Raw genomic sequence first — 21965 nt, 5'->3', positions numbered from 1 at the left:
TAGAACACATGAACACAAATTTATATATTTTATAATTATAAATTATATAAATTGACAATAAAGATTTATGTGTACAAGTATGTTCTAGATATTTTTTTAAAGAAAAAAATATTTTTTATGGATTTGTTTTTTTATTTTTATAATCATAGTACAAGTTCAAACAATAAGTTTGAGTTTTACTTTTTTAAAATTATGTTAAAATTGTATTAGAATTATCAAAAATTAAAAAATATTTTTTGAATTGGATACGAATACATATCCTACGAGTGTCAATAGAAGTGTAAGTACGTGTACCAACCGACACGTCATTTAAAGAATATTTTTTTTCTAACATGTTTTTTCCTGTATTTTTTTTTTCATATAACAATTCCCTAATATTTTTTATAATTTCCTTAATGTAAAAAGTTTAAAGAATATTGTGGCAAGAAATAATTTCTCATCTCTCTTTCACCAATCAGTAACTTGCAGGATCCGAATCGAAAAAGAGAGAGACTCCGGCGGGTTTCGGCAGCGCCAGATAAGAAGTGGAGGAACTGAGTCAAGTTCCGAGTCGCGAGCTCCGAATCGCGAAACTCAGATATTGAGGTTTGAGAATTGCGGAATGCCTCTGAAACCGTCCTATTCGGCGGAGAATCTGATGCTTCCGGTATCGGATCCTCCCAACGAAGAAGACAGAGATTGGCTTTTGAAGAGCGAAAATAAGACCTTCCGAGGACGAAGGATTTACGCTGCTGTCTCTTACATGTTATGTGCAGGTTCAGCTCACTTTTATTATTTAGTTTTTGGTGCATTTTTTATTAGACTAATCGCAAAAATTAAAACCACATTTCATTCTCTGCGTGCGTTTAGGTTTTGATTAATTACTTTGCTAATCTCAGTTTTTGTTGTCTTGTAGTTCTCTTGGTACTGTTCAATAAAGCTGTTCTTTCCACTTATGACTTCCCGTCTGCGAGTGTCGTTACACTTCTTCAGGTTGTTCTACATTTTCATTATTATTACTATTATTATTTGGATTAAAGTTATAGTCTCCACACTGAGCAATAAGAAATTATGAACTGGACTAGAATGTTGGGGGAGGAAAGTGTCTAGGACTCCTTTGTTTGCCAAAGGTTAAAAATCAAATTATTGGAATTGGACTATGATCAGGCATGATATATTTGATCTAAGGGTAATTCACCTGTTTGGTCTTGAAACTGTTGGGTACTGAGAAAATTGAAAGAAAGTCCCTGGAACAGCAATCAATCAATCACTGTTATATGCAACGTGTGATTTGAAGTGATAACATTAAAGCATGTTTGAAGAACAAAATGATAGTAACTAGTTGAATTTAAGAATTTAGATGAACAACAAATAGTTTCAAGGATTTATTTGGATTTTTCTTGGTTTTAGGAACCTGTGAGACAGCACTTGAAACTTTTCTTTGGGGATAAACATTGTGACTTATCCTTTGTATCATGAATGGTCTCTCTAAATTTATCTGGTATTCAAGTAGGTTGTTTGGTTTCGTGTTATTCACATGATTCCAACGAGACAAGCCTAGGCATGCAACTACTTTGTTGTATTAAGAATTTCGGGCATCACTTGCTCGAAAGTATAACCAAAACAACTTTGTTCTCAACTGTTCTTGAAAGCAAGAATACAATTGATAAATAAATATCTTTCTCCTCATCTTGTCACTACAAGAATGCTTGGCCGATTATTCTCCTCTTACAGTCCTTAATTTCTTAGTGATTGAGGATCAATCTATGGGGCATAAAAATTAGATTAAACTTTCACCTTGATGCCACTGTCCATGATTAAGGGATAAAATTGATGTCAAAATTCTTTGGAGGACCAAAATGATGACTGTTGTGACTTTAGGGTATGTTTGGGGAAAAGGGAAGAGGGGACAAATTTAGAATTCAATTTGAATGCACAAAGAATGCAAAGGCTTTTTACTCCATGATACAAACACAGATTATCGTCCATTGAATTCCAGTCGCAAAATTTCAAACGCTATAATCCAATCATAAGTTGCTGTGAAAGATTAGTTTGTTTACTTTTTTAATAACTACTTTGAAAGTCATATTTATGATTATTCGTGATTGTTTGACAATATAAAAGTTTTGCCAGTGCATGGAAATTAAACTTTCAAATTTATGAGTAAATAGTATATGCACTAAGTCATATTTATGATTGTTCTTGATTGTTTGACTGTATAAAAGTTTTTGCCACTGCATGAAAATTAAACCTCAAATTTATGAGTAAATAGTATATGCACTGAGTGTAAATGATTCTTTCACTATCATCTATTCATGGACAGTCATGAATAATAATTTGTTAAATTTTACAATAACTACCGTAGATGTCAGATGATGATTTCTAATGACAGTACATAGGAATTAAACTCTAAGTTTATACTAATCTATCATTTTATTTCTTTAATCTTAAAATTTTATCAAACTAGAGAATATATTTTCGAAAAGAAAAATTTGTCCTCCCTTCCCATTTAGAAGATTATGGAGGTTTAATCTATAAATTGACTGTGCTAAAGTAAGCTTCCATTTTCACTTTATTTATTGACTCTGACTATTTTTCCCAGTCTGCTATTGTGCCATATCTTCCTCCTTTTTGCTCTACCCATGCTTTTGAGCATCTTTCTCAAGTGAAACTTAGGTTTCTTGCAATCAAACAAAATCCTTATAGTAGTTGAAGTTCTTAAATTAAGGATTATCCAAGTTAGTTAAAGAAATAATGCAAAAGTTATTTTTCACACATTTGATATAGAAATGATATATTAAATATAAAATGTGTAGGGAAGTGTATAGTGTCCATGCCTTGGTTGACCACTTTGGCCCTGCAACTTGATACCATTCAAAGCATCCTGGATTTCCATTAGACCTTTTTCACACTTTTAAACATAGTTCTATGCTTCTTACCACTGCAGATGGTATGTTCATGTTGTTTTCTTTATGTATTGAGGCGCTGGAGGATGGTTTCTCTCATAGCAGGCGAATCAGTAATTATGGCAGATAACTCAAAAAAGTTTGTGTCACTGAGGACTTTGAAGCACACTCTTCCTCTGTCAGGGGCATATTTACTTTACATGGTACGCCCTTCCTTTTATTTGTAGAAAAAAATTTCAATTGTCATTTATTTTATGTTTTTTTTTTAATTTTTTCATTCACTTTTGTTCAAAAGTTAGTCACCATGGAGTCTGTTCGTGGAGTAAATGTCCCAATGTACACCACCCTTAGGAGGACCACAGTGGTATTTACAATGCTTGCAGAATATATGCTTATGGGGCATAGGTACACATCTTCTGTCAATTTCAGGTAGAGTACATTCTTTCAATTGCCATGATATGTAATACAGAATTACAGATCCATATTGTGCTCAAATAAATCTTTGATGATTTAATGCATGTGAAATTTTGGTGACGTATGTGAAATGTATAATTTAGGTAGAGTGGAAAATATTCCATAGTCCTAGAAATATAATAAATCAATACTTAAACCCTTAGTAGCTTAACTTAACATAGAATTGGACACTCTACAACCAAGTGTTTAGGTTCGTGCATTGTGCATTGTCAATACTTAAGCCCAACGGCCTTTTGCAAGAGAGGGCATTGAGAGACTAATTTAATGACAAAATATTTTGAGGACTAAAGCAGTGACAAAAAGAATCTGAAGGATTAATTTGGTGGCTAAACTACCTATACCTAGCGGAGTTGGTTGGCACTAATAAGGAGAGCAGAAAGCAGCTACCAGTGAGTACTGATGTTTTGTAATGACTCATGTTTCTTTGGAAGACTAAAAACTGAGTGTTTACTCAAAAGAAAAAAAAATGGTTCTCTGTTCGTTTAGTTATTTCTGTCCCTTTTTCCCATTTTAACTCAATGAAGTTAAAGTTCAAAATTGTTCTTTGAATGAGCATCTCCCTGATTCCTTCATTTAACTGAAATTTGTAAGGTTGTTATCAGTGTTGGCTTGATTGTCTTCGGTGCATTTATAGCTGGAGCACGGGATTTCTCCTTTGATGCCTATGGCTATGCCATTGTTTTCCTGTCAAACATCACCACAGCCATATATCTTGCAACGATAGCCCGTGTTGGTTGTATTCGTATCCTATCTAATCAATTGACAGTGCATAGGAATTAAACTGGAAGTTCTATACCCTTTGTCCTTGTAGTTGGACTGCTGTTTCTTATTTATTTTGTGTTGTCTTTTTTCAGGAAAAACTAGTGGCCTTAATAGCTTTGGCCTTATTTGGTGCAATGGTAAGCTGATGGATTGTACAAAATGGCCCATCAAACTTTTATTTTCGTGGTAAAAGAAAACATGTTTGTTTTCCTTTAAACATATCTGCACTTTGAAATATTTTTTCTTTTGTGTACAGGTATCGTATGTGGACCCCTTTTGCTTATTTGGACATTAGTACGGGGTGACTTGAAGATGACACTCAACTTTCCATACCTTCTTTCCCCTGGTTTTATTGTATGTTATGCTTATGCTTTCTCGTTTTACTAATTAGCAGTATTGATCCTTAGTTACTTGCCAAAATATTTTTTTCATATCCTTCAAAGTTGTCTAGAATTAATCGTATAATCAAATTTCTTCTTCCCTCTTTTGCACTTTGCCAGCTTGAGCTATTGCTGCCTCATTTTGTTGGAAAGAGGGTTATATGCTTATGTAGTAAAGTACACAGGAAAAAGTGCAAACAGGCCTAGCGTATTTCCATCATGTGTTCCACATGGCTATTCTGTTGACAATTTGATGGTATTTTGTAGCAATCTGCTGGGGCATTTTGCCACATTTTAACCTCGTGACCAAAATGTAAATGGGCAGGGGGTATATCTATCATGATAAAACAGACTAAATGTTTTGTTCAGACTTGGTTCATGAGTATTATTAGTAATCCATTTGTTTTATTTGATTTTTATTTTTGTCATTCTTAGAAGTAAAATCCAAATAAATTTTAAATTTCAGTTTTCACACTATATCTGTTGATCTCAAGGGGTCTATCCTGTCATACACTGTTTAAAAAGTATATTACATTTCCATTATGGAAATTATCACTGCTTCCAGATGTGTCTTACTCTTCCTTGTAATTTTTTTGCATTAATGGGGGCAGACTTCTATATACGGAAGTATTTTGTTTCCAGCAAGTTAAGGTCCATATCTGGTTCAAGTTTTAAATCCAGATTCCTCTTACTTTTGATATTTTGACAAGCTGTAGTTTTTATTTGTTTTGCGGTGCAGGTTGTTTTGCTTTTTTCCTGCATACTTGCTTTCTTCCTAAATTACAGTATTTTTCTGAACACAACACTCAATTCGGCTGTGACACAGACTATATGTGGTAATGTGAAGGTTTGTTCACTCACTAGTTGTTTTGCCATAAATATGTGATGTATAAGCGTTCTATTTCATGGTGTTATCATAGTACCAATTACTGCATTGACTTTTGCAAGGACTATGTAGGTGGAGTGGATATTTTTTGTAAATTAAAAATTTGACCAATATTGGGGTAGAAACAGAGGTGCGTTGGTGCGCTTCTTGCAACTTGAAAATGGGGGAAATCTACTTGTACATTTTGGTGTGGAATGAGAGATAGAGAAAGCAAGTCTAAGGAACTATTAATTGCCTATGTACATTGGTTCGTGTTAAGAGGGTAGGGTGCACTTGGTAATGAGGCAATTCAAAATGTACTCTCTGAATAGTGAGGGGTATTTAAGTATGAATTTGACTCTAGTATGCGACAGAGAGGATAAATTGTAATTATAAATGTTCATTAAAAAATCAGTGATACGAATCCTTGTGCATATACAACGTTACAAAATTGTTAAAATCTTAACCGTTGGTTTCAATCAAAGGTTATAAGCATACTTTATTCTACAGATTTCACCGTTCTAAATTTAAAATAGTTAAATCTTTTAAATATAGCAGCAGTTTCACATATAAACATTTTTGGAAGAGGAAAAATGACGTCAAATTATCTTCTATTTGGAGATAATCTTTCTGGTCTAAAGTTATAGTCAAATTTGATCAATGAAGTAATGAACAATTGGTGAAAAAGAAACATAACTTCGCATTTTAGTTCAGAATAGTTGTTTCTGATTGATGGGGCATAGTAATGATCTTTGATTGACATTGGAAACCTTTAATTAAGACTTAGTGCTAAGGTAGGATTTTATCTTTGGTTCCTCCCTTTTGTATAGAACCAAAATATACCACTTCTCAACACAATATTGTGTTTTGTTTCTTATTTTAGAATACACCAAAGGTAGAATATGTTTACCAAACGCTGCCTACTTAAGACTTACCACAACATCTTGATTTTATTTGGATTAAGGTATATTTTGCGGTGTAAAATCATTTCTACAGTCCTTCTTACATTCATTTTAGATTATTGACATAATTGATGGTTGTATTCGATTTTTAAGCACGGACTCTAACTATTCTGAATAAAATAAATGTGTAGGATCTATTCACTATTAGCTTTGGCTGGATAATTTTTGGTGGGCTGCCATTTGATTTTGTGAGTACTCTTGTCCGGACTGATTTTTATCATTTGAGGTATTTTTCTTGTTGATAGAATGAGTTGTGTTTTTGTTGCAGTGGAATGTAGTGGGACAACTTCTGGGTTTTGCGGGCTCTGGTTTATTTGCTTACTATAAGCTCATCGGCAAATAACTCACTGAGTTTGTGCGTTGATGTCTTTATGGATTAGGGACTAGCATTTGCATAGGTTAGCTGACCTTCACTACATCCCTTTACAAGGAGAACCTTTAGAATGAGAAGAATCCGAATTGATTCTACACCTAGGCCAATCTAATTATATTGGGAGATTTTGCTGAGTCATGCTGACATCAATACATATCTCATGGCCTTAAATATTCTACCATGCCTTTGATCTAAGAATGAGTTCACCAAGTGTATTTGATGAATCCATTTCTGTCGATCGTTCATATCAATTTCACCCTTCTCCACATGACAGGGAGGGATATTTTTTTAGTTTACATGTATTTATTCATTTTTTTGGGAGGTTGAAGAAGACGGGATTAGGCAAGGGACGGTAAGCTTTTGATGTTCGATTTTTGGATATATATACAGGCTTTGAAATTCGATTTTGCTTACCATAATAGCTGAAGTTTCTGCAATTGTTGGGTGATTTGCTATTCATATCCCTCTATTCCTGTCAACTATGCATTTTTTTAAGCCATTGTGTAAGTAGAAAATGATAAATTTTGATTAAGGGTCCGGAAGAGCTTGGAGGAAAAACATCCCAAGGAAAAATATCTTATTGTGAGAAATGATCAACCGTTGTTTTTTTTTTATCATTTTGTTATTCAACAATCCAAAATTTTCTCTTTTTTTAAAATTTTATTTGAATAGTTAAAAGCGAAAGATAAAATATATACGAATCTCAAGTAGTAATGCTATAACCAATATTTTTTTAATTATAACTATTTAACTATAGTTATATGTCTGACTAAAAATTCTTACTGGTAAAACTATGGCATTAACTGTTGGTGTAATGTGGTGCTTGGGCAAAGCTTTGTCTTGTAAAGTATGGGTCACGATCATATGAATCTCAACTATGAAGTTTCTTTTTCAACTGCATGGATCTCAACTATTAAACAATTACATGTTCAACCGTAAGGGATCCTTATTCTAAAAGTAGTGACTCTTGTATTCGTAAAACTCTTTGACATTGCAAGTAAAGTAAGTAGTTGCAATTCAGCTTTCACTGCGACCATTCACTTTTGGGTTTTATATTTTTTTGTGTGCTGCTTTTGGGTTTGATATGTTTATTCTTTTATAATATATTAATATTTATAATAAAAAATAAAAAATTTCTTAATAAAAATACAAGTAAAATATAAAATGTTAAAATAATTTTCAAAATTAAAAAAATTATAAATAATTAAAATATTATTATTTATTGGGGTAGGTGGAGTGTCAAAAAAATCATTTTTCTTTTAAAAAATATGTAGAAGTTTAGCTAGTAATGGAGGTTGACCAAAACACTTCACGGATTTCAAATGAAATTAGGATGCAATATTTTTAAAGCTAAACTCTTTTTGTTCTAAATATGGTTACATGAATTTAATTTAAATATGTTTATAAATTTGACGACTTTTATAATAATTACTTTAATACTGTATTCGGATGATATTTTTTAAAGGATAGTTCAATATTTATAAATTAAAAATATTTAATGATAAAATATGTTGTTTGGTTAAGAAAAAAAATTAAAATTTTAGAAATTTATACGATTATTTTAATTATTTAAATGGTTGAATTTTAAATCTCACAAAAAGATAAGAGTTTTAAATTATTGTTGCTATTTTTCTCTTACATGTATGCGTTCTTTTACGATATTTATGTGTTTTTACTCCTATAAAATTATATATTTAAAATTAAACTTTTTTTTGTTAAATTAATTTTAAATATATATTTAATATTTTAGAGAAAGTAGAAATTAAATTACCCTGTCTAAATTAAGAAATTCAAAATTAAATAGTTTAAATTGATTTATACAAACAAAATTTAAAATATAAAAAATTATATTAAAACAATACTAATTTCAAACATTAAAAATTCTTAAAATTTTAAAATTTATCACTTGATGACAACTTATATTTTTACTGAATTACATGTATTTCAAATAATAGAGTTGTTATTAGATTTTAGGTAATTTTTACTATTTTGATTTATTCATCTATCATCCATAAAAAAGATGAATAACTTCTTACTTAAATTATCAAGAACGTTATATTTTTTTATAATAATGATAATAATGTCATTGAGACACAAATAGATAAGTGTGTTGATGTTGTTAATGGATTTGAATTTTACTTTATTTCTTCATTTCTCAACCTGATTTTATAAAAATTGATGAATATTTGTAAAGCACGTGTTTATAGTTAGAAATGTAAAGATATACATGGTTTCTCTTTCTCTTCCCTGATAGGCAAAAGAGAAGGAAGAGAAGCGCGCGCGCGTAATAACGGTTACAAAAGTTCTAACGGAACGTAACCGTCATCAACGTCAGCAGAAGCGGCTCTTCGACAACCAAACAACCATTCACCACCAATCAATGTCTTCCACAGAGGAACCCTAGCTCCATTTCCACATTAATAATTCGTTCAGTTCCTATTCCGATTCCGATTCCGATTCACAATCTCCCTCTCCTTCCTATAAACACCATGGAATAATGGATGACAATCGAGCCTTCGTGATGCATATGGGTGAGAGAAGCTTGATGATTGTTTCCAACGGAAGGCATCGCCGATCACCCAGCACGAGCCACATAGACCACAATTTTTCCTACTACAGGTTTCCTTCCGAAACGCTCAACCTCTCCATCATCAAATTGGACGCCTCTTCCTTCCGTAATTCGCTTCTCTTTCTCCTATTTTTCTATCTCTTCAAATTTTTCTCTCGTTTGATTTTCGTGAAACGTTCCTGGATATTGAATCGATGCATGATTTTGTTTGCAGGCGTTGAAGTTGCAAATGAAGCAACTGTTGCAGAACTCAAGCAGGCCGTGGAGGCGATTTTCGCTCACGTGCCTCTGAAGGCCCCGGGGAAAATATTGTGGTGTGTGTATTAATTGATTAATTAAATAGCTATCTTACGTATGTTTCTGAATTTGTAATTTCACTAATTTGATTTTGTAAATTCTATGCGTTTTAATTATTGGTAAAACAGGGGCACTTGTTTTTTTTTTTTTTTTTAAACTCTGGAGTTTCATCATCATAATCTGCTGCCTGGGCTTTTCCATAAATTATTATTGATTTGTTTATGTAGGCCACTTGTTTGGCGGCAATTTTGCTTATCCTATCAAGGACACAAATTAGTTACAGAAACGGATTACCTTCGAGATTATGGCATCAAGGATGGTGACCAGGTTTGTGTCAGATTTATTGAAGAACCAGCTTCATCTTTGTAGTGCTTCGCTTAGACTATGATTATATGTTTCGTGTGACTTTGATGTGACAATAATACAATCTACTTGAAAAGGAAGTCTAAACTTGTTTTCTTTTAACTCATACGATAGTTTCATTCTTATGATGTGTTGTGGTCAGGATTTGGAACTTAGAAGCGTGTTGCTCTCATGACCCTTGACTCATGTTTATTTTGATCTTTGCAGCTTCATTTCGTGCACCATATATCTGACACTTGCAGTTACCAGACTAAGCAGTCAAAGAAACGAGCTTTCAATTTGAAACAACACAAGAGGTATGCAGTTTTCAATATAACCATACAAAACATTCTGGCTTGCCATCATGTGATGAAATTTGGTCTTTGTGCTGGCGTTGTAGAAAATCAGCTCTATCAGGCTATCAGCTATCTACCCTATAATTTTATCTCATTTTTAGTTTAACTGTATTGATGCAATGTGGTGTCTTCAAAATGAAATTCACGAAATAATACACGATCTGTTTTAATTTAACATTTTCAGTTACATGTCAAATATTGCAGACTGTATAGTGTGTTTCTTTAATAAAGTTATAAAATCTAAAATCATAGAAGACACCATAGCTAGCGAGGTCTTAAATATATGATATGCCTCGAAAACTACCATTATGATTATTTTATTAGAACATAAAAAATGATTTTCTTTGAAAGGGTGTGGAACCACTAAGATGGAAAATTTGGAAATTCATCTAGTTGAATTTCATGCACGTTGCTATAATGTTCTCAAACAAGTCCTTACTCTACTTGGATGATATCAATGGAGGTGCAGGTCATCGTCTCATGAACTGAATAGACATCAACAGAAAGAACATAACGATGACGACGACGACATTGGTTTGAGTGGTATAGTCATAGAGAATGGGAAGATCCAGAATTGCAATGCAGAAGAAATTCGAGGAGGAAAGAGCTGGTTATCTCGTTTTTTGGGGGGAGGACTATCCTCACACGGCCGTCTGCCAGTTGTGAGAATAACGAGCACTGAGGGTAGGATTTGCTGCTCAATGATAGCCAGATTTATTGTGGACAGTTTTAGAAAAATTAGAAGAATTCTACGCCATTGGAGGAGGCTGCATTACTCTCGGAGATCCACATGGAGAGAATTTTGATGGAGTTTGCACTTTAATAATTTTAACCTCTTGTCTTTATACCCAGTGTAAAGAGTTTTTCAACAGTGCTTGCTTTGGTTATTTTATTGTCTTCAGCGATGGAGACAATAATAACAGGACGAAACACTGGCTCGTACCATATTGCAGTTGGAGTTTCTCATATCACTGTACAGAACATGTGCCCTGGGAATTGTAGTAGAACTCATCATGCTAAAGTCTATCAGCCACGGCATACCTTTAGGTTACTTAGTTGCTGCAGTTGGGGTCAAAGCCTACCTGCAACGGAATGGTTTTTCAGTTGCTTTAATATGTTACTAAGGATAAGGATTTCCTACCCCGCTTTTTATCACCCAATTTGTGATAAGGTAGAAAGACATTAAAATTGTAGGTTTGTTTAACTCAATTGCAGCTTTGATTTTGATCTTGACATTCTTGTGCACTTATAATGCTACGGTTTTTTTCTTTTTAACTATTCAGTCCACTGTCTTACTTGTAAGTAAACTACACCGGAGCTATATATTTGGGCCTAGGGAGAATGAAGTGGATAGATGTTAGTTGGGTTGACAACAAATGGGCCGAGGCCCGATCCATTTAAATGTGGAACATTCCAACTTGTTTGAGTATCCAGCTTCCAGACTCCATTAGCCAGCCACTGCCACACAACCTCATGAATTTGTGTGGCGAAGAATTTAGATAGCCCTCCTCTCAAATCCTCTTCTTCTCTCCAATCCAATCCTCAGACTGAGCTCATACACACATCCTAATCACAAAGCAGTAGCCATGGCAAACATGATTATGGCTTCCACCAAACCTTTGGTTCCAATCTGCACCAATTCTCGTACTCCCACATCCAAACTTCCTATTATCCAAATTTCACTCCCCAAAGTTCCAACCCTGAAACTGAAACTCCCAATTTCAAAGCCCCAGATGCTATCCCTCCTGGGCGGAATTGCACCACTGGTTTTGACTCAGCCCTCCCTCGCAAGCGAAATAGAGAAAGCTGCACTATTCGACTTCAACCTGACCCTGCCCATCATAATGGCGGAGGTTCTGTTCCTGATGGTTGCCCTGGACAAGATATGGTTCACCCCCCTTGGTAAATTCATGGACGAGAGGGACGCGGCGATCAGGGAGAAGCTGAGCAGCGTGAAGGACACGTCGTCGGAGGTGAAGCAGTTGGAGGAGAAGGCGAATGCCGTGATGGCGGCTGCTCGGGCGGAGATAGCGGCGGCGCTGAACGCGATGAAGAAGGAGACGCAGGCTGAGGTTGAGGAAAAGATTGCGGAGGGGAGGAAGAAAGTGGAGGCTGAGCTGCAGGAGGCTCTGGCTAACTTGGAGAGGCAAAAGGAAGAAACCATCAAGTCTCTTGATTCCCAGATTGCAGATCTTAGCCAGGAGATTGTTAAAAAGGTTCTTCCCATTGCTTAATATATGTATGTAATTTTCATTTCAATCCCCCCACCCCCACCAAAGAAGAATTGATAGTTTCTACTTTTCTCCTTTGGATTTGCCTCCTGTTTAATCGCTACACTGTTCAATGTAAAATCCGAAATTCACGTATGAATTGGAATCCCCGCCCCCCCCTCCTCCTTCTTCTAAAAGTTATAGAAAACGTAGGTAAAGTCCCCACCCGAGCTTTGCATGGTTCTAAATTGTGGTCAATTTGTGACAATTCTTTATATTGTGAGAAAATGCACCCGTAATTGCACTTGGAGGGAGTAGAAAAACCTTTATGTTACAGCTACAATTCTCGTTGTTTGCTAAATTTTTTGGGCAAAGCAACAGGAACAGGTTATCAGGTTGAGTTATAATTTTGTTTTTTGGAATGTGTTGATGTATTTGTTTCGTGACGAAGAATGAAAGATGTGACATGTGTGTTTCTGAAAGGCTGCTGGAGGTTCTGCAGAACCTTTGATTATTGTACATTGAATGAATTTATGGATGGAATCTAAGTGGCTCGTTAGGAAGTATCATGTAAATTGGTTTTGTTACTTTGATTGTTTCCTAACAAAGCATTACTAATATTAAAATCAATGTGGCCTAAGGGATTGCTAAATCCCTGCAAGCCGCAGACTGAAGTCAAAGCATTTGGCTTTCTGATTTTCTCATCGGAGGTCTGGTTAAGCGATGCCTATGCCAACGGAAATTTGCCAGCCATTACCAGAAAAAAGGAACGTATTAAAAAAATTCTAACCTTATTTCCGAATGGATAACTTCTTCACTGATAATGCTTCACTGCTGTACTTCATCTTCTCATAAGATTTCATTGTCAGCTGGATTATATATATCTTTTTATCACCAAAAGGTTGTATTTGATGTTTGGTTGTGTTAAGAAAACCTATATGCCACTTTCAATGTTATTTTGTCTACAATATAAACTCATAAGTTTAGAAGAAAACACAATAATCAAGTTTATTAAAATAGTAAACATGAAACCAATATTTTCAAGGACTAAAGGAAAAAGAAGTAATTATAATTATTCTAAATTCTAGTGACCAATCTCCTCATAAATTTCAACCCCTATAGTTGTTTAACTTAATTTGGATATGGCAACCATAACTCAATTTTCAAGCCCAATTAATGTGCATGAAATATCAAACTTCCAAGTTTTTATGGTCATGTAACAATGCAACGCAATGAAAGCATCATGATTACTTGGTATATGTTATTTTTACTTTATTTTGCTTTAAATTTGGTAGTAATTTCCAAAACATGATATAAAATCAATAGTATACAGCGTGAAAAATAACCAAAACTAATAAGATAATGAAAAATATTATTTTTAAATAAAAATATAATAGTTCGAATTATTAAAAACACCTAAAAGCATTTTTATGGATAAAATAAAAATTATAAATAAAATCATATAATATAATTAAACATGAGAGGAACCTAATTGAATGATAAAATCACGAGTAACACTCGGTACAAACAAGAAAGTGTAACCAGGCATTGGATCTATGATATGAGTTCAAAAGGACCCCAAAAATGTGTCCTTAAAGTCAACTATCTATAAAAGTAAAAAAAAAATATTGATTTGGTGTTCCTATTTTAATCCTTTATGCATTTTTTTAAATTTTTTTTGGGTGAAAGTTGCTTTACGCATTGTGGCACTATGCTTACGTACTTGAGTTCTTTATTAAAATAAATTTCCATATATCGTTCCGTTCACAAATGATGTAATCACTCTATTTGTTAAAACATTTTGAAATAAACCTCGTCAAAACTCCTCCTATTTTACAAAACTATTGAAATTGAAACTGAAACTGAAAAAAATAACACAATTCATTACAGATTCTTGCAAGACAAAAGTAGAATGTTGGAGTCATATATGAATTGAAAGTGATATCTGAATTTACTCCTCATTTCTATAGCTCCACTCAAATCAACACATATCACATTCTAAAAATACTAATTATAACAATTATCAATGTATCATAAATATTAATTTTAACATCATTATTGTAAAACTATCGTATGGTTTATGATTGAATAACAATATAATATAAAAAAATATTTTACCTAAATTTTAGCCTCATCAAATATCTGTAGACAAAAATCACCACATCACGTCACCTGCTGAAATGTCATTCCTGCCCTCAGCTTTTATAATTGTTATTTTCATCCAAATAACACAACCCCACAACCGTAGTTTAGTTCTTGTTTCTGTTCTTTTTCATTGAATTTGTGTAAACCTAACAATTTTATCTGCTTACGAAGCCGTTGATTTCCCAGTGCTCACACTCTGTCGCTAAAGATATTTCTTTCTTCTTCTGAGTACGTGCGCAGTGAATTTGGTACCCTTTTTTGTTCTGATTTTCATGTTTTGATTTCTGCTTGTTTTTCATATTTCGAATTTTATATTTTCATATGTATATTCACATGCTTGTTGTACTATTGTTCTTTAGTTTTGAGAAGCGAAAAGTAGTTTAATGTGTGCATGTGTTAGTATGGTTGGTGGTATTAGTGACTGAACCGCTATTTTTGTATTCTAAGTTGGAGCTGTGTGTAGGAGACTATCTCAGTTCTTTTCAAGTAGAGTTTTTGAGGGATTGACTCTGGCTTTAGTTGCCGCAAGATTGAAACTTTGAGGTTCAGCAAAGGGAAATGATCCAAATGAATACTAAGTTGTATAATTTTGAATAGTGACTCGGTTTGATTCCTGACAATTTTGGAGGAAAATATATTCGGCCTTCAAAATATAGAAGTTATTTTAATCCCTAGAATCACAAATGCCTGTCATATTTTTTCTCTTCCTGCTGAGAAGAGAAACAACATGTACGGCTTGTGTTTGTGATTTTTATGGATTATGTGGGTTTTTGATATTTTATATTTTTCATGGATTGTGTCTCACCCTTTTAAGGATCAACCCTCTCTCCGCCTTACCAGGGATGGATTTGGGTATGAATATAGTAGTTTTTTAGTCAAATTTTTATTTTTTTACTCCAGTGATGAAAAAATATCATGGGATTCTTGGTGATCCTTGATTCATGATAATTTGTTGGATTCTGCTTTTTTTTTGTCGCGCCTTTTGCATTTTGCTGAATTATTTTATGAATGTTATTACATCAGATTGAAGAATGGCACAAGATATTGGTACTCCACCAGTTCCTTTTGATTTTGAACTCTTGGTTGGTGATCCTGAGAACCTTAGAACTGTCAAAGCCTCATCCAGCAGCACAGACCCATGGATTGAACCTGAAAGGTTAAAACTCAGACACAGGATTGGTCGGGGACCCTTTGGTGATGTTTGGTTAGCAACTCATCATCAATCAACTGAAGATTATGATGAGTATCGTGAAGTTGCTGCCAAGATGTTACCTCCTATCAGAGAGGAACATATGAAGACTGCATTAGAGAAATTTTGTGAATTATATTTTCATTGCCAAGGAGCGGCTAGGGTGTGCTGGCTACTTGGGATTTCAATTTTAAATGGAAGGGTTAGACATGGATTATGCATTTTATTCAGTATATGGGAGATCTTTAACTTCTTTTGTGCGACTTTGCTATATAGCTAATATATTTGTTTATGCTCACAGATATGCATCATTATGAATTTTTATGAGGGATCAGTTGGTGATAAGATGGCTAGACTAAGAGAGGGAAGGATTTCATTGGATGATGTTCTTAGGTAATGTGATTTTGGTGTGTTTGTTAAAATATGTTTACATGTTTATCTTTTAGCACATGGTGGAGTGGGAAAAATACCTGTCAATACTAAGGGTGTGGTATGGGCTTCAGGTATGGTATCGATCTGGCTCAAGGTATTATGGAACTTCACTCAAAAGGGATCCTAGTTCTCAACCTTAAACCATCCAACGTGCTTCTCAATGATACCGATCAAGCAATACTGGGAGATGTTGGTATTCCAAATCTTCTCTTTGGTTCCTCATTCCTAAGCTCAGATACTGCCAATAGGCTTGGTACTCCAAATTACATGGCTCCAGAACAATGGCAACCAGAAGTCAGAGGCCCTGTATCTTTTGAAACAGATTCGTGGGGATTTGGATGCACTATTGTGGAAATGTTGATTGGTAATCAACCTTGGTATGGGTGTCCTGTTGGTGAAGTATATCGATCGGTTGTTGACAAATATGAAAAACCCCAGATTCCTGGTGGCCTTCCATCTTCAGTTGAAAATGTCCTCAGTGGCTGCTTTGAATATGATTTGAGGAATCGCCCTTCAATGGTAGATATTCTGTCCGTCTTTAGAAGGTATGTTAGTTTCAATGTTTCAAGGAAGTTTCTATGATTAGGTGGCCTATTTTTATAAATATAGCCTAGTATGGTATTCTAAGTTATATTTATTTTGGGTCACATCACATGTATTTTGTCCTAACCTTTCTTTACATTCATATTTTGGAAAATTGTTGTTGAAGATGGGATTTAAGCCCATTTTCTAAGATGATATCAAAACCTATTTAGATCCAGTTGAGCCACCTGCATTTGACATGCTCCAGGTCTGTAGTCCTGGGCATGAGTGGGAGTGTTGGTAAGAAACCTTAAGTCACCCTTGATCCACTTTAGATGTGGCTTCTGTCAGCTTCCTTAATTGAAGCATTAAAGGGGTGTTTAGTGCCACAACAACTAGAGAAATAGCTTAAGCAGAGCGTATAACACTCAGGTTGTCCTTACCAGTTCTAAAAAGTACATTTGTTGACGGTTTAGTGTCGTGCAGTACATTGTCTGAATAAACATAATATTGTTTAGAATCAATCAATTATAATTTACGATTGTACATGACTACATAACATGGTGAAACATTTAGTTTAGTTGAAAAGGCACCAAGAGAAAGCATCTGGTGCATTTCATCTAACTGGTGATTTTCTTACTCATTTAAGTTAGCAAGTCCACTCAGTGTAACTAGAATCTTGCAAAGCTTGATGGTGAACTTTGAACATTTAATAGCCAGTGAATTAGTTGAGAATTAAAGTGTTTTACACTTTTGTTTCGAAAGAATCTGAGATAATTTTTGTTCCAGAAAGTGTTAAAACAATAATGTTTGAGAAAACCCTGCCATTTGTTTTTGACCAAGCATGACTATTTCAGTGGAATTCTATTTATATTCATGAAGAAAATAAGGTCCGGTATCAAATAGTACTTTGTTTTTAATTGTTCTGCTTTCCTTGCAGCTCACGGAATGCAGTAGTCAATGATGGAGGATGGAGATATCTTGGAGTTCCTAGAACTATAGCAAAATCAAGTAGCATGGGCTACACACAGTGGTTCCTCTCAAAGGATCATCTTCAGGTGGGTGATACAGTGCGCTCTAGAAAGCCTTCCAATTCATGCAATACACAGAACATGGAGGTCCCAGAAGGAAATGTTGTTGGTACTGCAGATCATGGATTTGTTTTAGTGAGGCTCCATGGAGTTCATGACCCTGTAAGGATTCATGCGTCAACTCTTGAACGACTCACCAATGGTTTAGGAGCTGGGGATTGGGTGCGCATCAAGGAAGAAGATGATAAACACTCGCCAGTGGGTATTCTTCATTCTATCAATCGTGATGGCAGGGTGACTGTTGGGTTTATAGGCCTACGATCTCTTTGGAAAGGAAACTCTGCAGAACTTGAAATGGCAGAGTCTTACTGTGTGGGGCAATTTATTAGGCTGAAACCCAATGTTCTAAGTCCCCGGTTTGAATGGTCGCGTAGAAGGGGTGGTGCCTGGGCTACTGGTAAGATTTATTGGATCCTACCAAATGGATGTCTAGTTGTCAAGTTCCCAGGCATGTTGAACATCTGGGATGCACCAAGCACTTTTTTGGCTGATCCCTCTGAGGTTGATGTGGTTAATTTTAAGAATTGTCCAAATATGATAGAGAAGTATCAACACGTAGAGGATCACCACTGGGCTGTTAGACCTGTTCTAATTGCATTTGGCCTTCTTAGTACTGTCAAACTAGGGATGTCAGTTGGAAAGAAAATTGGCAGGAACATGAATGTGAATGCAATAGAGAATGAAAGTCATTATACAGATAGCCAGAATGGTAGCAGCCCTACATGGACATCTTCTGTAGCTAACATCCTTTTCAGAGAAGGTGTTAACTTGCCCACTGGGCGGTAGTTTACTCCTTCCATCTCAAGGTTATTGGATAACTAACTGCTCAAGGTGTTCATCAGCTATTCTGCCCTTCTGCTGTTTGACCAAACATTTCACTTCAGAATTGTAATTATGTATAGATGCCAAAAGGGCCAACTCTGAATGTAAAAATTGTACAAATGCATTACAAACAAAAGTAGCTAGCTATGTTCTTACTTGGGTTTCCATAAAATGCTAACCACAATGAACACATTGGAAAATCCATTATATACTTGTTGAGATTAATAAAGAGCATGAAGAAATTAGTGAAATAAGCAACTAATCAAGATATATTTTATTCAATTTTTTGAAGCATTGTGTTTGACTGTATTGTACGAGTATACACTCTTAATATAGTTATTAAAATTTACAATGATGTATTGGTTTCACATCTTATTTAATGATTTCTTATGATTTTCTAATTTTATTGAATTTTAATTATTCTGTTTCTTATTTAACTGTCAGTTTCTTGAAAAAAAATAGTTTTTATTTAACTACTGTTTTTATAGTCTAAAGCAATATCAAATCGTATCCTTATTTTTCTATATGGTATTTAATTAATTAATTTATATATATATACACTGTTAATAATTGAATTTAAATCTAATTCAAAATCTGATTTATAAGATAGAAATTTGCATTTATTTATGAAAATGTTTATCTATGTGGGATCTTCAACCTTTTCTTCCACGTGAAGATGGGTAACTCGTGTGTAAGACTATATAATGAATAATTTTGATAAGCCTAACAAATTCTCGTTATAATAGATTTTAAATAATTTTAATATCATAAAAATCAACTTATAAAGTAGAGGTTTGCATCCACTATCCACTTATATATTATGAAAATGATTTATTTAATTTTCAACATATACATTTATTATAAAAAAAAAAAATTATGTCGATTATCTTATTAATATAAAGAAAAAATATAATATTTTTAATTTCTTTATAAATCCGACATTTAAAGGGAAGTGAGGGATTGATAATAAAATGTGTTACAAGAAATGCGATTGAGTTAGATACTAACATTACTCAAATACGTTTGTTTGTTGTTCTGAATTTATTATGACAATATTAATGTGATGCAAGGTGGGATAGAAAGCTATGGACAATACATTTATGCAGAGTAATCTCTGAGTTAATGTGGCTTCCCAACTAATCAAGGGTGGGTCTGACTATGCAGCAATGTTTTTTATTGAACCAAATTTTTCTCACTCAAATGTGATGTTGGTTCTTGAGCTGAGCTGTGGTCACTAATATGTTAATTTGTTCCATTGGCACAGATATTTGTAATTTAGAATGGTCTCACGAAATTGAATTTGACAAAGTGATTGATAGATTTAGCTAAAAAGATGATTAATTGATTAATGCAGGTACAGTTGTTTAAAGGGATTGAAAGTGGCACCCTATTCCATTAGGCCACTATGACAGTGACAAATTTAAGACACAGTCGCAGAGAATCTGATACGGTTAGACCTGCTGTTCTGCTTTTAGGTTTTGGACACGATAATAAGCAAAGACGTACACCAATATCTCTTCAATCTCACACTCTAAATTTAACTTTAAATCTATTATTATTATTATTTGTAATACCAAGTTCAGCACGCAATGTAAGAACCAATAATGGGTTCTTTATAATGTTTTCAGAAACAGCATGATTACTATCTCGGACCATGCTAATATCCAAGCTACGATGTCTCTTTCGTCATCGATGCCAAGTTGCTTTGAAGAATCAATCATCTTCAACTCTTTCTTGCGTACCCAATTAATATTCACACACACACACATGCAGATTTCAAAGATCCTCTCTCTGTGACTCCACGTCTTTCTCTTAATTGGCTTGTCAGAGCTTCGGATTCACAGCTTCAGTCTTTTGTCCACTCTATACAAAATACTTTTTAATGTTAGCATGAGATCATGGAGATTATGGTACACTTAGATACTCGGTTTATTGATAATGAGGTATAGAAAGGATCGAAGAATTGGAGATATAAAACAAAATATTCATGGACCACCTCAAGATTTAGATTTCCTAGAGTTTCAAACTTATCAAATACTTGTTAGAAATTAATATGCATCCCCATGTGTTTTTAATGCTCACGTGCCCACCTTTCCAAAACCAAATTCTATCGTTTTGGTTACGTTTATTTCTAAGTTTTTGTTCTTATTTTAGTTTTGCAACTTCTTTGTTCTTGTTAAGTTCAATTACCAACCATCAAATAAAAAATAATTTTAGAAATAAAAAATAATTTTAGAAACCAAAAACAATTAATTATTATAGTGATTAAATTTGATAGCAAAATTCTTATTGCTAATTATATACCAATTTAGAAACCATTTAACAATAATAAAAACTAATTTAGAAATAATTTTTTTTAGTTTCTAAAATTCTCTCTAATTTAGGTACTATAATAATTAATTATTTTTTGTCTTTAAAATTAAAATTAGTTTCTATTTCATGATTTTCTTGTAGTGTAATAGTGACGATAAAACATTAATTTAGTTTCAAACCAATATTAATTTTTATTACTGATTATTTGTGTGGTGATTCAAAAGTTTAAGAGGTCCTAAACTAAAATATATTCAATTATCATATTTTTAAATTAAAAATAAAAATAAAAATTGTACCTATCCGTCATAAGATCGAAAATACCAAAGAACAAGTATAATAGTATATATCTTCTAATTGAGTCTTTATTAACATTAATGATCATTATGAATAAAACGATCTATTCAATGAGTCTTCAATGACAAATGACTATTTATGAAACAATGAACGACAATCATACGGTCAATCCAAAAACCGTCACCTAAGAGATCTATGAATACCTACTTTACATGAAGTACAATTTATCTTGTCTCATATTCTTACCTCTTATACCATTAAGAATTTATTATCTTTATGTTCCTATTAACTTCAACATGAGATGATCTTTCTCACATAAATCATCCATTCTTATCAGAACATTTTTTTTTTTTTTTGTCAAATTACATTCTCCAAGTTCATTTATTTATTTATGAGAGGAAAAATAACTAACTCAGTAACTTTAAGTTACTAAGTTAGTGATTCCATATGTAAAAAGATATTATTCGTTTTTAAAACGCTCTAAGATATCACGTATTATGGTTAGTGTATCGAAGAAAATCCTCAGAAGTCTATCACGAAAGCTATCGCCGAAAGAAACAACCTATGATGAGAGCTCATGCAACTACCAATATTTTATGCAAAGGTTATTCGGAATCCATTTTTTTAATACAAAGAAATGGTTCATAAACATTGCTCTTTTCTTTTTTTATAATTTACAGAG

The 21965-nt window shown here is 33.6% G+C and overlaps 4 protein-coding genes across 9 annotated transcripts; all 4 read left to right on the top strand.

The window, feature by feature from the left end:
• Positions 1-382: 382 nt before the first annotated feature.
• LOC137821437 (UDP-N-acetylglucosamine transporter UGNT1) lies at positions 383-7138 on the top strand. 5 transcript variants are annotated; one of them, XR_011082799.1, is made up of 12 exons: positions 383-755; positions 896-972; positions 2927-3088; positions 3181-3314; positions 3962-4092; positions 4214-4258; positions 4378-4475; positions 5113-5152; positions 5241-5348; positions 6250-6330; positions 6460-6516; positions 6597-7138. XR_011082799.1 is itself a non-coding variant. In XM_068626029.1 (10 exons), the coding sequence occupies exons 1-9, from the start codon at positions 602-604 to the stop codon at positions 6474-6476; spliced, it is 915 nt and encodes a 304-aa protein (XP_068482130.1). In that variant the 5' UTR covers positions 383-601; the 3' UTR covers positions 6477-6516; positions 6597-7138. The 5 variants fall into 5 exon arrangements, 3 of the variants coding, with proteins under 3 accessions (XP_068482130.1, XP_068482131.1, XP_068482132.1); XR_011082798.1 differs by lacking the exon at positions 5113-5152; XM_068626029.1 differs by lacking the exons at positions 5113-5152; positions 6250-6330 and having other exon boundaries at positions 5241-5337.
• A 1687-nt stretch (positions 7139-8825) lies between these two features.
• On the top strand, positions 8826-12631 carry LOC137823059 (uncharacterized). The gene is made up of 5 exons (XM_068628172.1): positions 8826-9376; positions 9485-9584; positions 9795-9894; positions 10138-10226; positions 10735-12631. Exons 1-5 carry the CDS (start codon positions 9199-9201, stop codon positions 11069-11071), a joined length of 804 nt encoding a protein of 267 aa, XP_068484273.1. The 5' UTR covers positions 8826-9198; the 3' UTR covers positions 11072-12631.
• Positions 11405-12631, top strand: LOC137823061 (ATP synthase subunit b', chloroplastic). The gene is made up of 2 exons (XM_068628173.1): positions 11405-11436; positions 11549-12631. Exon 2 carries the CDS (start codon positions 11852-11854, stop codon positions 12497-12499), a length of 648 nt encoding a protein of 215 aa, XP_068484274.1. The 5' UTR covers positions 11405-11436; positions 11549-11851; the 3' UTR covers positions 12500-12631.
• Positions 12632-14608: 1977 nt separating this feature from the next.
• LOC137823058 (protein KINASE OF THE OUTER CHLOROPLAST MEMBRANE 1) lies at positions 14609-18831 on the top strand. 2 transcript variants are annotated; one of them, XM_068628170.1, is made up of 5 exons: positions 14609-14868; positions 15644-16011; positions 16111-16202; positions 16313-16786; positions 17704-18831. In XM_068628170.1, exons 2-5 carry the CDS (start codon positions 15652-15654, stop codon positions 18638-18640), a joined length of 1863 nt encoding a protein of 620 aa, XP_068484271.1. In that variant the 5' UTR covers positions 14609-14868; positions 15644-15651; the 3' UTR covers positions 18641-18831. The 2 variants fall into 2 exon arrangements, with proteins under 2 accessions (XP_068484271.1, XP_068484272.1); XM_068628171.1 differs by having other exon boundaries at positions 14691-14848.
• Positions 18832-21965: the final 3134 nt, after the last annotated feature.

Source organism: Phaseolus vulgaris, chromosome 9, assembly GCF_000499845.2.
Source record: "Phaseolus vulgaris cultivar G19833 chromosome 9, P. vulgaris v2.0, whole genome shotgun sequence".
Classification (NCBI taxonomy): domain Eukaryota; kingdom Viridiplantae; phylum Streptophyta; class Magnoliopsida; order Fabales; family Fabaceae; genus Phaseolus; species Phaseolus vulgaris.
The sequence above is the reverse complement of the archived record's forward strand: the minus strand, read 5'-3'. Positions and strand labels throughout refer to the sequence as shown.